The sequence below is a fragment of the Coloeus monedula genome (genome assembly GCF_965178545.1).
Source record: "Coloeus monedula genome assembly, chromosome: 5".
NCBI lineage: Eukaryota > Metazoa > Chordata > Aves > Passeriformes > Corvidae > Coloeus > Coloeus monedula.
In genome coordinates, this window is record NC_138785.1 from 42,553,280 (window position 1) to 42,568,239 (window position 14,960).

At 40.0% G+C, this 14,960-nt stretch overlaps 1 protein-coding gene across 1 annotated transcript; it reads right to left on the reverse strand.

Annotated features, from left to right (window-relative positions):
• Window positions 1-1,774: 1,774 nt before the first annotated feature.
• CASP3 (caspase 3) lies at window positions 1,775-14,893 on the reverse strand. The gene is made up of 7 exons (XM_082281632.1): window positions 14,837-14,893; window positions 9,453-9,545; window positions 7,450-7,574; window positions 6,827-6,955; window positions 4,816-4,991; window positions 4,202-4,319; window positions 1,775-3,138 (listed from the first exon to the last, which is right to left on the reverse strand). Exons 2-7 carry the CDS (start codon window positions 9,527-9,529, stop codon window positions 2,912-2,914), a joined length of 852 nt encoding a protein of 283 aa, XP_082137758.1. The 5' UTR covers window positions 9,530-9,545; window positions 14,837-14,893; the 3' UTR covers window positions 1,775-2,911.
• Window positions 14,894-14,960: the final 67 nt, after the last annotated feature.

The following is a 14,960-nucleotide window of genomic DNA, read 5'->3' on the forward strand; positions in this document are numbered from 1 at the left end:
CACAAGAAAAAAGGATGTTACCACCTCTCCCTCTGCCTTCTCCGACAGGCTCTGTCTCTACAGGCACGTCCTACAGACTGGAAGACCATCCCTCAGTTAGAAGTATCTAGATGCTGCCTTGAAGGAATCTACTGACTTGGAGTAAAATGCAGCTCTTGTCCTGAAAGGACTTGATGGGAATACCTCATTTCCTAAGCCCTATCTCTACTAAATGATTGGTGCTTAGAGTATAGAAATTCAGCAGAAAATAAACTCCCTTGCTTTCCAACCAGTCCTCAGAGATCAGAGGGGCTGGAAGGGGCTAGGTTTATTTTCTGATTATAACCTATTCAGCACTGTAAGTCTGGCTGCGTTCAGTGAGGTCTCAGATGCACAACATGGGTTACACTCTATGTCTGGTGTCATTCATGACCACACAATAACAAATAGTGCAGTTTATTGGAGCAACAGGCAATGTAACAGATTCTTTTCAGATTGCCAGTGATAAATGCACTAGACCTACATAATCTGAGAGTACAGCACTATGTACAAATGTTCCCAGGTATGCTCTGGTGCAGGTAGAAATCTTACCAGAGATGTCCCTGCTTTAGGGAGGAGAGAGGAACAAGCCCATCAACTTGTCTGCATGATGGTCACATTCTCATCCTCTGCCATGAAGGATTTCAAATACTTTTGGGAGAAGTGAAGGTGAGACTGTAGTCAAGAATCCTGGTACTGTCATCATGAACAGTGGGGTGGGGCAGCCACTTTATATATAAAAGAGGGATATGGAGAGTTACAGAGAGAGAGAGAGACTACAAAGGCTGTGGGTCACACCCAGGGGTGGAACAAGCATCACTCCCTCTTCTATCTGGCCAATTGCAGAGTTAAGGTAAGATTAATGATAACCCATCACTGGGCCATCATGCCCACTGTAATCCCTCCAGCATATATCTCATGGCATACCTTGAGAAATCCCCTTCCCACATATGCCACAGTGTGTCTCATGCTGCAGGCTTCATTCCTCCAACTCACTACTCATTGTAGCCCAGCTTTGGTTTTGTTTTGCTCTATTTTAAAGACCATTGGAAAAGCTGTACAATAATTTTCCTTTAAAGGGCTAAGACGAATCAAGAGCAGAACTTACTAAACCTAAGAGAAGAGCAAACTCTGTGACATGAGTTTTTCATAGCAAAATAACTAAGAACTCAAAGAACATCCCTATGCCCCATTACTTTGAAGCAGATTAAGACAAGTCCTGTCAGTCATTTACAACATACAACCTTGCAAATGCTTGTTGTCATTCACAATCTACATGAAGAAGGGGCCTATTTAATTTTTCAACAGAAGCATGGGCAATAATCTGCCCAGAACTGAAACTTCAATGAGTTAAAATAGACCAACTCTTTCTCACAGAACATTTACACAAGAGAGAAACAGGATTGCTCCTATCCAGCAGGCAGTCATCAGGGAACTCATCTACAATGTTTAAAACTGCCTCCTCTGCATCCCTTTTGAACCTGCATTTCCCAGGTCTCAATCACTACTTTACTACCTGGCTGTACAATGGCATACAATGCTTTAAGGTGGCTTCTTTTCAACTTCAGGTGGTAAGGCAAATGGGGGAGAAAAAGAACAAGAGTAATTTGAGGAAAAAAGGATATAATTAAAGTTGAAATTAATCTGCAAAAGCTATCAGATCCTAAACAAATGACACACATTGAAAAGCATGATACAATTTAGGAAACAGTATTTAATTAAAAAAACCAAGTACCAAATGCCTCTGGAAGTGAACATCAATTTGCCAACATTGTTTTTGCTACACAATTTAAAAAGAGTTTCAAGTCTTGTTTTGCAAGCACCCTATAGTAATTTCATATTCTGTCTTCCACTGATCTTAAAAAGACTGCTACAAGCTGAAATATCAGCAAAAATGTTTTGCAATTTTTGTAAAAGTCTGTTTCATAAAATTCAGAGTCAAGAGATATCAATTTACTATTTGTTAACATATTTTAGCTGAAGTTTGTAATTAACTCAATGGAAATTAAGAGTTATGAAGTGAAATTTCTCCAGTACCACAAATCTAGGTTTTCATACAGATTACATGTGGTACGCACAGAGCAAAGCCACTCTTATTTAAGGCCAAAAAGAGGAAGCACACTGTTCAGAATGCAGACTTCCTTTTGCACTGGTTCTTATAGTCCCAGATACGCCCCAAGAGCTCCACCCTCAGGGAGCTGCAGAAAAAGACATTTTGGAAGACTGGTCCCTTGGGCACTCAGCTTCAAGGTCAGAGTACAAAATTTATTTTGAAACAGCTACCATGTTGATATAAATACTTTATCTAATATTCCACACACAATGTTATTAAATTATCAGGAATTATCAGGAAAAACTGACTGTTCTCTAAACATGCTTTGTAATTGTATGCAAAAATATGAAATGGCTGTTTTCCACAGTTTATGCCCGAAAGTGTAAAAAGAGTTAGGTTAACTTATAACCTAAACTTCAAGAAACTGAGTTAAGAAATGTATGATGACACTACTATCATATTACCATCACTGACATTCTGAATCTTCTTTGTAAGATATGAAACCAAACTATTTACAAGAACTGTTTCTTTTCTCAGCCCCTTCAGCAAATTAAATGTAGCACCAAAAAGCTCCAGTAAATTATCTGATCTTTCTTTAGTCTCCCCTTCCTCATTTTTTGTGATACTCAGAGCACTACTTTCAAATCTGCTTCAGCTACTCAGGTTTGCATTTCTAACACAGCCATACTATGTTTTACTTCTAACAACAGACATCTATCTAACTTTGAGACACTTAATTCTGCCACACACAGTAGTGAACAGTTACTCAGATCTAAAAGTCGTATTTTGTACTAATATTGCATATAAAATGCAGATAAAAACATGAACTAAAAAATTATTTTAGGAAGGGAAATAAAATTCTTTGGTGAGCATAGAGACAATACATGGAATCTGTTTCTTTGCATTAAAATCTTGTCGAGTTGAACAGGACTCATACTCTGCCACTTTGCGATTTACACGAGTTAAAATCTGCATGAGTTCAAGTTTCCTTGCGTGTTCCTTCAGCATTTTACACAGTGACTGAATAAACCAAGAGCCTTCAGCTGAATTCCTCCAGGAGTAATAGCCTGTGGAAGAGAGCAATGTCAAAGTGATCAGATGGAGCAGCCTTTGATACAGGACAGATCAGCAATTAGGGGAACATTGCCTTGCTTCCAATAGCAATCAGTGTTTTTAAATAAAAACTCAAAACCACCAACCAGCAACATTTAGATTTTATAATCTCCACAAATTCCAACTCAAAATTTTTTTCTAATCCCATCATTTTCTATAACCTAAGAAAACCTTAAGTATGAAGAAAATCAAAAGGCAGGAAAACTACCTTCTGCTGCAGCAATCTTAGTCATTAATAACTATTTTTCATGAAGTACACGAATACAAAGGAGAGGTGACAGTACAGATGGAAAATGGGTTTCAGTGTCACTAGCTTCAGGAATATGTGCAGAATTAAAGACTGAACCTACTTCTGCTAAGTGGAAATGTAAAGCACTTATGAAGGGCACTGCCACTACCAATTCTGCTTAAGGATGCAATGCAAATACAGTTGGATAGACAAATAATATGATGGTGTTTATCATCCACTTCTGCATATCTGATTGTTTGGTTCTCTGAGAATATCTTTTCGTCTTGCTGTACATTATTTGCACAACTCCAATTAACTAAATTTCCAGCAGATGAACATTTGAGGGTTGCTAGTGAGAAGGATATACTCAGGGTTTGGTAGGGGTTTTGTAGGAACTGAGAATAGCCTCAGAACCACCTCAAAAAGAAATCAAATCAAGGTAAAAAATGTGATTGAGGGAAGTAAATATATATTTCCATGAAAGAGTGTATTGGGTCTGGCTGAGCATTTTCCCACAGCAGCCCTCAGTGCTGTGCTTTGCATTGGTAGCTGGAAAGGTGTTGACAACACCCAAGTGCTTCAGCCACTGCCGAGCAGTGCTGCCTCTCCAACATTCCCCCTGCCAAGGGGCTGGGAGGGGGCAAGATCCTGTGAAGGGACACAGCTAGGACAGCTGACCCAAACTGACCAAAGGGACATGCCATACAAGTGAAGTCACCCACTGACTAGGTCCAACTCCAAACTTTAATTTGTAGCATGAGTGCAGGCGGACATGGACAGTCTCTCACCTGGAGCTGTAGAATAGGCATACAGGAAGTCTGCTTCTACAGGTATTTTCTGACACACTGTTTCTTCTGATCCACTGTCTGTCTGGATACCAGAATCTAATTCTGTCCCTCTACAAGCCTATTTGGTGGAAGGAAGAATGGAAAATAATACTAAAATTTCAAATAAAGGCAGTGATCATTATAAAAATACTGATATTTTGTGGTTTAAAAATAATAATATATCATGATTAAAAACCCGCAAAAATAAGAAGACTTTATATGTCACATTTCCATTAGACAGACTCAGAACAAAAGCAGTAACATTTATTTAAATCAGCTACATAGCTTGGGTAAGACAGATATTAATTCAAAAGTGCACTCAGAAACTCATTAAATATTGCCTAAGATTTCATTTAATACATAGAATTAGTGCAATATCAGCTATTATAAATACTGCCTACCTAACAGGGAAAATGGTGCCACTTTAGACTTGAAGAGAATGTTACTTTGAGAGCAACTGCATTCAAATCCTTTAGAAAGGATTAACTTTTTGCACTAATAATTAGTGGGAAATGGTATTTTTTTTTTTTTAACTATCTGGCTGATTTGATGATCATTGTTCAGCTGTACATCACCTGAATGAAGAAGAGCTTGGGTTTTCCTGCTAAACTTCTGCATCTGTCACCCCTGAAAAGGCTTGTTAGTGCTTTCAGTTCAAGAGGCCCATCTGTACCATAGATCAATCCTTCGTCGCCATGGCTTAGCAACACGCAAACAAAACTGCTTCGCTTGCTGTGATCTTCTTCAGAAACTTGAAAGCAAAAAGAGAATTATCTTAACTTCCCATATTCCCTCAAAATTTTGAACACATGATCTTTCCTATGTCACAGAAGTCTTTAAGAACTAATTCACATGTTTAGAAACCTGCAGTTTTCACTTCTGAACAGAAGCTCCCTGCCTACTTTACCTCAGGAGGCTGGGCACAGGACACCCCAAATTAAGGGCCAACCCTACCCATTGCAAGACATGGTCACACAGCTAAGTCAGGAATACTGTAAGGAGACAAAAAGGGTATTCCCACAGTGTCTCAAAGTCTGAATGACACACCTCATTCATGCAATAATGGCCAGTCTTGTGATCTGGGACTGGACTGCTGGAACATCCTGAGTTTTGGGAAAGAACGGAGAAGTCCTACCTCTCTTTCCACTTGGGGATGCCTCGACTACTTGGATTATATGAGAACTAAATGTAGCATGGCAGTTGCTGCTACTCCTGCAGGGACCTAGGTACTAGCAGTACTCTTCTCTCTTGCTCACTTTTTACCTGTAGTGAGGTCTAGAAAGATTTTTGAATCATCTTGATTTTGTACTTACAGTTATTTAAGCTTGATATAAAGTGTTTGTAGATTTATACTTTTTTTTCCCCTCCATCTTGTGGTATACAAATAGCACAGAATTTAAATTCTCCAATGTCTTTTGTTGCCTGACATTGTGGGAAATGTACTTGAGCACCAAGATGATTTTTTCAAATTTATGAAAAGACAAACAAGGTTTAAAAAAAATGATCCAAAAGAAACTATGAGTGGTAACTCAGAAAGATGTAAAAGTTTGTAGATGAAAAATGAAAACAGTCCCTAAATCTGAAGTCTTACTGTTTAGTGCTTACCAAACCACTAAATTTCTGTTCTGGAATAAATTAACTGCTTCAACTTTACTCAAGTGATGTACACTGAGGCATCTCTACAATTTATGGATAAGCACTGCATTTAGAAGAGTCACATTTTCAGCTACTGTCAACAGACCAGCTGCAACAATACTAATAAATTAACCATACCTGGGAACATTTTCTGGCATAAACACCTTCATTTAAAAAAAAAAAACAACAAAAAAACCCAACAAAAACCAAACACAAAAACCAAGACCAGGATTGCTGCAGGCTAACTGCTGTTGGGAATAATCACTGGAATACTTTTACTGTCTGAGTGTGACCTGGAACAGTCTGGAAGAGCACTAGTGGGCATGAGTCACAGCCATGGCAGAGAACCTTCCAGGACTTGACTAGAATGGCCTGTGCTCCAGGGCTACTGATACCTCCAGGCACCATTTAATGTAAGGGTCTAAATGTAGCCAAGTCCAAACAAAGCAGGACTAACACAGTAGTATAAAGCTCTCACTTGAGAGAAGGGTGTTTTGTTTCACAAGATAAACAACATGTGAGTTGTTTAACCAAAAGAAAATTCAGTCCATGCACCTGCAGTTCTGGTCCCTCAATCAGAACCCCTCTTTGGGCCACCCCACTAATCATTTAGCACAGAACCCCTCTACCCAATCTAGCAGTTTTCTTTGCAACTCACAGAGCTTCAGTGATCCCAAGGTCAGAATACAAATCAGTCTGCATTTAAGTTTCAGCCTTTTTTCCAGCCTTCTTTAGAAGATGAGAAAGGATATGGAGACAACAGTCATGACACAAAACATGAAGAGACAGCAAAGATGAATAAACATAGAAACTGTGATGTACATGTCATCCTTAGCAATAATCACCAGAAGGTGTGAAACATCTAAAAGAACCCAGAAACAAGTGAGGGCTAGAAATGTATTTGGAAACAATGGCTGACCTAACGCACACACTGAACATGCAATAACTTACCATTTTTCAACAGCTTAAAAATGTCCCCACATGAAAGATCATTGTTGATCTTTATTTTATATCCCAGCTTCATAAAAACTTCTCTGACACTTGCAGCATCTGCATCTGTCCCTGAACGAGGTAGCATCCCTATACATAAGGGAAATGTGTTATTTTTTTATATTATATAGATGGCATGGCCTGATTGAGCCAAATTCTCTTCTCGGTTATACCTGTATCTGTCTGAAATATTCCATTATTCCAGATTCACTCTAACAGAGAAAACATTACACTGTTACATGTGCACACCATCTCCCACCCTCTGCACCTGTATTGTAGATTTATCTATATCTTATTTTTATATCTACTTATCTATTTAAGGACATAAGAAAAATTTCATTTGCAAAATAGAAATTATGACTAAAAAGTAGGACAGACTTGTACTGCTGATCAATTTTCCTCCTCCTTACTGCTATACCCTAATGTGGTCCCTCTATGGATACTTGGAAGAATGGACTGAAATGAATCACACCCATGACTTAATTTTAGAGTGCAATCAAAACTGGTCTGCATATTTAATTTTGAAGAGTAACACACTAATTTATCTAAATTAAGGAAAAAAGTCAAAAACTTGAAAGCGGTACCAGTATGTCTGTGGAAGTTCTTATTGTTTATTATTATACATTCCCCCATCTCTGGATAATCCATTCTGTAACTGTAGTCTGGCAGAATTCCAGAGTCCATAGACTTGCTAGCAGGTAGGTTCTTTCTGTATAGAAACCAGACAAAATTTAGGTGTTAATTTCTGATCTCTTTTTTCAAAATAATGACAATAATAGGCTATTCTAGCAAGCCCAATGAAAGTGCTAAGTTTGCATTTGTAGTAACCTTCTGTGGAACTTGGAACAAGCTTAAAATTAAAAGAATCAAGGAAGAACTGTGTTTACATATAATGCCTCTGCACAGGAGAATATGAAAACTTAGTTTAAGGATGCCAATTACTGTATCAACAAACACTCAGTTGGGTTTTTTTACTATCATCTTTTGAAATCTATGTACCTGGAGGAAAGGTTAGCTCTGAGAAAGCAAATCTGTTCTGAATTCTAACCAAAAGTCATTATCATTGACTTTTCACAAGAAAACATTCAAAACCTAAAAAGATGTGGCAGATGTGTGCTCCTTTTCTGCTTAAGCAATAGCCACCAGCACGATGGCTATATCTGGATGAAGCTGGACTTTGGGGAGATAGCTAACACAATAGCTAAGAGCCATAAGTCTTCTCCAACATCTAAGGGCTAGCTGAGCATGCACCATCCCAAAATACAGCTCATATGCAAGTATGACTGTAAGTCACTTATCTTACTCCACATGCAGCAGGCTGCCCACCAGGATCTCCTCTCCAGAAGGGATACCTCTCTAGGTTTCTCCTTGAGGCTGAGAGATGCCTCACCACAACAGCTTCTAGATAAGTAATTGATAGCATGCTAAAGCTGAAAATCTTAGCTATGTGATAAAAAGGATTGATTGTGCACATATAATCCTTTAGACGTAAACCGTTGACCAAGTCCAGGACTAAGTCTTAATCCAGCTGCACCCAGACTTCACTCTGAGAAGGAGTTTAAAAGTCCTTTGTCCTTTCTGAACATAAGGTCTCAACAGGAGGGTCTCCCCAACAGTTTTATCTGACCCTGTCCCTCTATGCTGTAAATAATCAAGTGTACCTTGCCATGGAATCTTGTTAAACCACTGCTGTACCTACTACTGAAGGTTGTTAAATCACTGTTTTATATCAATAAACCTATTGCTACTTCTTCTCTCTTACAAGTGAAGTGCATCCATTCCATCCACGACAAAAGACCAAGACTCCACATGCAGCTGTAAATCTGCACACCAATTAATGAGCACAACAACCCCCCCCACCACTCATGACTCTGCAACAGCTGTCAATTTTACTCAGTCCACAGATGCTGAAGCTGGTATGAATTTTCTCACTTAAGCACATGCGTAGTGTAAGTTGTTACAACACTGGGGCCTGCAATCATACTATATTTTACAAATAAAAGGTCCATAATGCTCTTAAAACCTAATTTTTCATTGAAATATTAAAAAGAGTCAAATTAAGTTCCTAGAGAGAGCATAATCTGATGACAGTGCTAGACGAGTGTAACAACTAGCTGGCAGGACTGCGTTTCCTCCCTTCCACTCCCTAAGCTCCTCTTGCACTCCTGCTTCCACACACACAACTCTACAGCAGGTCAGCTCAAGCAGCTGAGCTGTCTTCTACAGGCTCAGGTCAGCTCTAGGAGCACTGCATAGAAAGATGTGAACATTTATCCTAGGGTGAGACACGGATGTCTCTTCTTGAGAAGAGCTAAGCACTTGATGGTACTGTTAAGATAAGCCTAGCTGCACCTTAAAGTGTTTTGCTTTTTAGTTCCTTGTACATTCATGCAGCCTGCTCTGTCCCACACTGTATATTTTCAAAGTCAGTACAACTCTAAGAGTTGTTTATGATTATTACAATTTACAATAATTGAAACTTTTCCATTTAGCATAATTTCTTTTATGGCTCTTACCTTCCATTACAGCACAAGATTCCCCAAGACTTAATTAAATTGAAGACTTAAACCAAAAGCACTTGGCTTACCCTTTAAAAGCTGGAATAGATTTTGCATCTGCCAGATCTTCCCCCAGATGTGGTCCATCTCCTATGTCTGTCATCATTGTTTTCAATTATTAGCTTGAAAATGCAAGAAAATAGAAGCATTATGACAGTTCACAGAATAACTTTAGCCTAAGATATTAGTAGGCAAAAAAAAAAAAAAAAAGGCATTTCTGAGTAATCCCTACACATTTCATATTTGAAAGAAGAATATGAAATGTTTTACTAAATGATTGCCTTCTAAAAGTACTCTGGGAAAAAGTCTGCAGATCCCTGTGACCAAATCATTGAAAACACCTACAAAAAGCAAGATAAGACACAAAAATTGGTAACAATCTTTAAAATATTGCAAGGTCCCTACATGCATCAGAAATTGAGAACCAAAATCAAGCAATACAAGATATTAGATATGTGCAAAGACTAACATAGATTAGAAATTGGATGATAGTAGTTTGAGAAATGAGTCATTTCTCTACATTCCATTTCAAATGAAAACATCACTGCATCCCATTTCAACTGGTGTACGTGAAGGCAAATACAATAGTAATAAAATAAAACCACAACAATATAACTTTAAACAGTTGATGATATGAACCCTATGCTGTGGGCTATTTACTTTTATGAGAGCACAGGACAATAAACTATAATGGGTACCAACTCAGAAATCAATTTAAAATCATCAAACCTGCCCCATGGTTACTTAGTGCATACTCATGGAACATACTACCAAAAGTTACCTTAAACTCAAGTTTCAGAAAACAATTTTGCATCATAAATTTAAATCGCCAGATAGGACAAAGTAATAAATGCTTAGAAGTGCTGAGACCTCAAGAAACAAACAAGGCATTACAAGGCAAGAATTTTACAAAAACTTACTTTAGCAGATACATTTATGGTAAATAAGAAGGTGTAAGTAACCAGAACAAGTAGCAAGATTTGCTGGACAGATATGAAGAAGATTCTTATTCAAGGCTTAGGTTCTTTAGGGCAAACTATATTTGCCATCTTACATCATGATATTATATTAAGTCTCAACTTCATATCTATACTCTTGTTAGTATAACACAAACACCCATTTTCGTGGCAACGATTACTGATGCATCAGAAGCACTAATTTGGTTATATATAACCTTCTTTCTTAACTTGTTTCTAGGAAGACATTACATTTTTAGTGGCTTCAAAAGATCTTCAACGTTACTCTGAATACTATTTCAGAGAACTGATGTAATTAAATCTTCTTCACCAAATTATTCCACACTTGCAACTGTATTATGTAATGCAGCAAACAGGAAATCTCCTGAAAATACATTTTCGTAAAGTAGTAAATAAGCTTGGTATTTTAGAAATAAAATGTTTAAAATACATTCTATCATTATGTTTTAGAAATTTACTTTAAAGACAGTATAATGGGGCAGTAACTAAATCTACAATGCTGAACTTGACTGCCTAGCACCTTGATCTGGATTCATTCACCCTAACTTCAAAGTCTAATTCATTAAAAGTACCCTATGGGAAGAAAAAGGCAAGCAGCTCCAAAGGGCAATTCAAATGCCTATGACCTGTGGCATGACAGTGATCCAACCCTATGCCATATGGCAAGGAATATTAGCATTGCCAAAAAGTCTAGCCTACAGTGACAACTGGTGTGTGCACCCAGCTCTAACTGAAGAGCAGAGCTTCTGGTCCCCAGGAACTGGAAAGGATGGCTTTCACTGACAAGAATGCTGTAAGTTCTCCTGCTCCAGCACAGCCCAGTTTCCAGGAGTTTCTGACTTTTTCAACCATCCCTACTGCAATCATCCTTGGCTTTGGTTCTCAGCTTTCCTGAGCTCTCAGTCTGAGCAAAATTTGTAGGAAAACATCCAAGGAGACCAACCCACCATTCTGATGCAACTCATACTGCTCTTTCTCCTGGAGAAGAACTTTGTGCAAGAGCACAACCCAAACCCTTCAATGTGGCTGGGATTAATAAGAGAGACAGGGAAATGGTTTACTTCCTTCATTTGTTCTTTGTCTGACAACAGTAATAAACAGCCACACCATATAAAAAAAGCACAGCATCATGTGCCAACTCTATTATCAAAACCAGCTAGCAGGTGTACTGAGAGCAGTGTAGCTGTGTCAGCACAGAAATCAACTTCTGCTAGAATCCCCGGTGTTTATCCCAGCTGTTTGGCACCGTGAAGTTCTGCAGCGCCAGTGCTGAAGTACATGAAGGAGAGAGTGTAAACTAGTAAATATGTGCCTACATGACCTGTGGCCAGCTCCCAGCAGCTACTTGGAGAAAGACTCAGCCAAAGTACAGGGAAAGATAACACTCTCTGGCCAACAGATGAGCCCCTGGAATCACGAGGGAGGGTAAGTGACTCATTAGGCTGTCTTGGGTTCACATCAGGTGTGCTCCAACCAAACTGCTGAACAGCAGCAGACTTAACTAAGCAAACCCAACTGGCTGTGAGCACTGAATGCTTCTTACAACATAAATGTTCAAGCAGGATGCAAACACTAAGAGAGATCTTCAACATTTAAGCAACCTTAAATTAAGACTTATCTCCTTGACCCTTCTGCAACCTTACAATGTAAAGCTCTAAAACCGCTGTCCTTGATCCAGCGCCAAAGAAACAATGAAATTAGAAGAAACCCGCAATTACAACAAACTATAGTACTTTCTTCCTGAAAAATGTAAAGCACAACTTGTAATACCATATCATAAAAATATTTCTTACTAAGGCCTCTGCAGGCCAAGTTCACAGCCTACAGTTTCAATTGTTTAATGAAGTGTTAGAGCTTACTGCACTCTACTTCATCACAATTGGATCTTGTCTGAGAGACTTTGCAGAAGTAATAGGGATTGTCTAGAAAAACTGGTTATAACACGTTAACTATTTGAAATTTGCATGCTTGAGCTTCAGAACAGAATCTGTAACTCACTTTTAATATCCATCAATTCCTAAGCACCCTCAGGCACCAAGTCACCTGCACTTTAAAGAACAAAAGACACCCACAAAGAGATCTCTCTTTTGTTGCTAGGCACTCAAATGGGCCTTTGAACCAGCAGGGTATTTTGTGCTCTAAAGCACCGGTCAGGGTAACAGCAGTGCTCTCCGGAGGATGGTGCTGATTCTAACAGGCTACTAAGAATTGCCTCATCTGGCTTTAGGTAATGCAGTGATGCCATGCATTTCCCTGTGGAGGATGATCTCATCCTGGTGGGGGGAGGTGCGGGGGGGAAGAAATCACGACAGTGCTTTAAAAATGTATTAAAAATTTTTATTCTGCTCTTTTATATTATTTTCTCTGAAAGCTTAGGTAAGACGAGCTTTCAATTATAAGGAAATATAAAAAAGTCCATGAAAAGAGCAACATAATTTTTATAATCTAGCAAAACATATTCTGCAGATTTTAGCAAGCTTATTTTATAACACTTTATCTGAAAAAATACAATAAAAAAAAAAAAGAGACAACAAATATAAAGATGATACTACAATGGTCTTTACATATACTAAGTAGTAAGAAATAAAGTGGCTTGAAAAGGTCCAAAGCTATGCTCTGCAAGCCACCAGAAAATGACCAATGTCTCTCTGTACACCAATAGGAGCAAAAATATTTTTTCCCCCACATAAATGCAGTTGTTCCAATGCTTTTCTTTTGACAGGAAAATAAATAAAACAACATTTTACTCCATTCCAGCCTGGATTCACTTATTCTACCTAGACCTAATGAAAATAAGTTCACAGCATCATGTGTTGCCACTGCCACAAGAACCACCAGGCTTCTTTTTAAAGCAATATTTATTTGAAATGACAACCAACAAGAGAAACGAATGGTATAGTGACAAAAATAATACCAAAGCTTCTCAGACAGGGGAGAAAGCAAATAACTAGTCTTAGTTACCAACTGGATCCTGAAATATGCAAACCACAGAAGACAACACATGTTCAGTACATATCTGCTGCTACAAAGCAAAGACTGTAGCACTACTAAAACACATGTTCAAAACTGACATCAGTATTGTAAAACATCTCTTTCAAGATTAGAAAAGGGCAGTATTCCATCTCACATGACTGCAAGAGAAAATGTCAAGCATTCAAAGAAGGCATTTTTTGTACACAAACATATACACGACATAACATGATACTAATGCAGACATGCAAATTAAAAATTTTCCACTCTACAATGTATAATGCTAAACAAGAATTATCTGACTAATAATGTAAGGAAAATACAGGAGCTGACAATATGAAAAAACATTTGAAATATACCATTAAATTTTCTGTGCGACACTATCCCCCTACTAAATACTGCTACCTCCGAGGGAAGCAGGCCCATACATGTGACAGCTCTTCACATTACTTCTGGTCTTGATGTAGTTGTTGGAAAGCCCTGACACTGAGTCAGCATTCTGATCTTCCAAAAGCAAACAGACTTTTAGGTACTCAGCATGAAGCTATAAAATCATCTGAAATTACTCCGAGTGTAGATGGGACCCTTGCTTATTAATTCAGCTGTACCTATTAACCCCATCACCACCGCTATAAGCAACAGCCATATCTAGTTCCTTAATACCAAGGACATGATGTGTTAGTTTGAAACCTACCACCTGACAAGCAGCTACCTAAAGGAGGGAACTATGAGTTAGAGGGTAAAAGACTACAGATGGCCAGCTCTATCCCTCAGCCCAGCAGGAAAGAAACAGGACACAATACACCTCGGGCAGCGCCTTTTACATGCTCTCAAAAGTTAGTCACAGTGGCTGCCAGGACCCCAAGCATGATTTTCGTCGGTACAGACGAGGTTTAACACCCTTTGTTCTGGAAGGTCCAAATACAGATTCTGTTTCCGGTTAGTTAATGGTCTACCGAGGGGATACCAGAGAGCAGCTTAGAATTAAAGAGCCTTTCCCCGCCCCCCCCCCCCCCCACCCCGTTTCGGCAGATTCTCCACAAAAACAGGCTGAAAGGGACCAAACTAGCTACCTTAAGCTTCTGGAAGACTAATACCTGGGGCTCCGCGCTCTGCCCCCGGGCAGGGGGTAGCGGCGGGCTCTGGGATGGCACCGCGGGCGCTTCCTCCCGCCTGGCCCGCGGGTCATCCGCCCGCACCACCGACCGACCGAGCGCCGGGCCTGCGTGGCCGGGAGCCCCGCAGGCAGCCGGGGGAGAGGCGCTCTCAGCCGGGCCCGCCCTGGGCGAAACGCGGCTCCCCTCCTGCTCCCCGCAGCCGACATCCTCCGGGAGAGATGCGGCCGGCCAGGCGGACCTGGAGAGCCACAGCCTCGTCCAACCGCCCACCCCCCCGGCTTTGTTCGGCCCCGCCGCTGCGGTGCCCGCATCCCGGCGCGCTCGCATCCTGACTCCGCCACCACCCACCAGCTCCGCCGCCTGCTCGCCCCGCCAACGCTGCGCTCCGACCTCGCTTGGCTCTGCGCTGCTCGGCGCGGAAAAAGCCCGTCGCTGCCCGGCCCGCCGGCGCCCCGCTGGCTCCTCCCCGCGC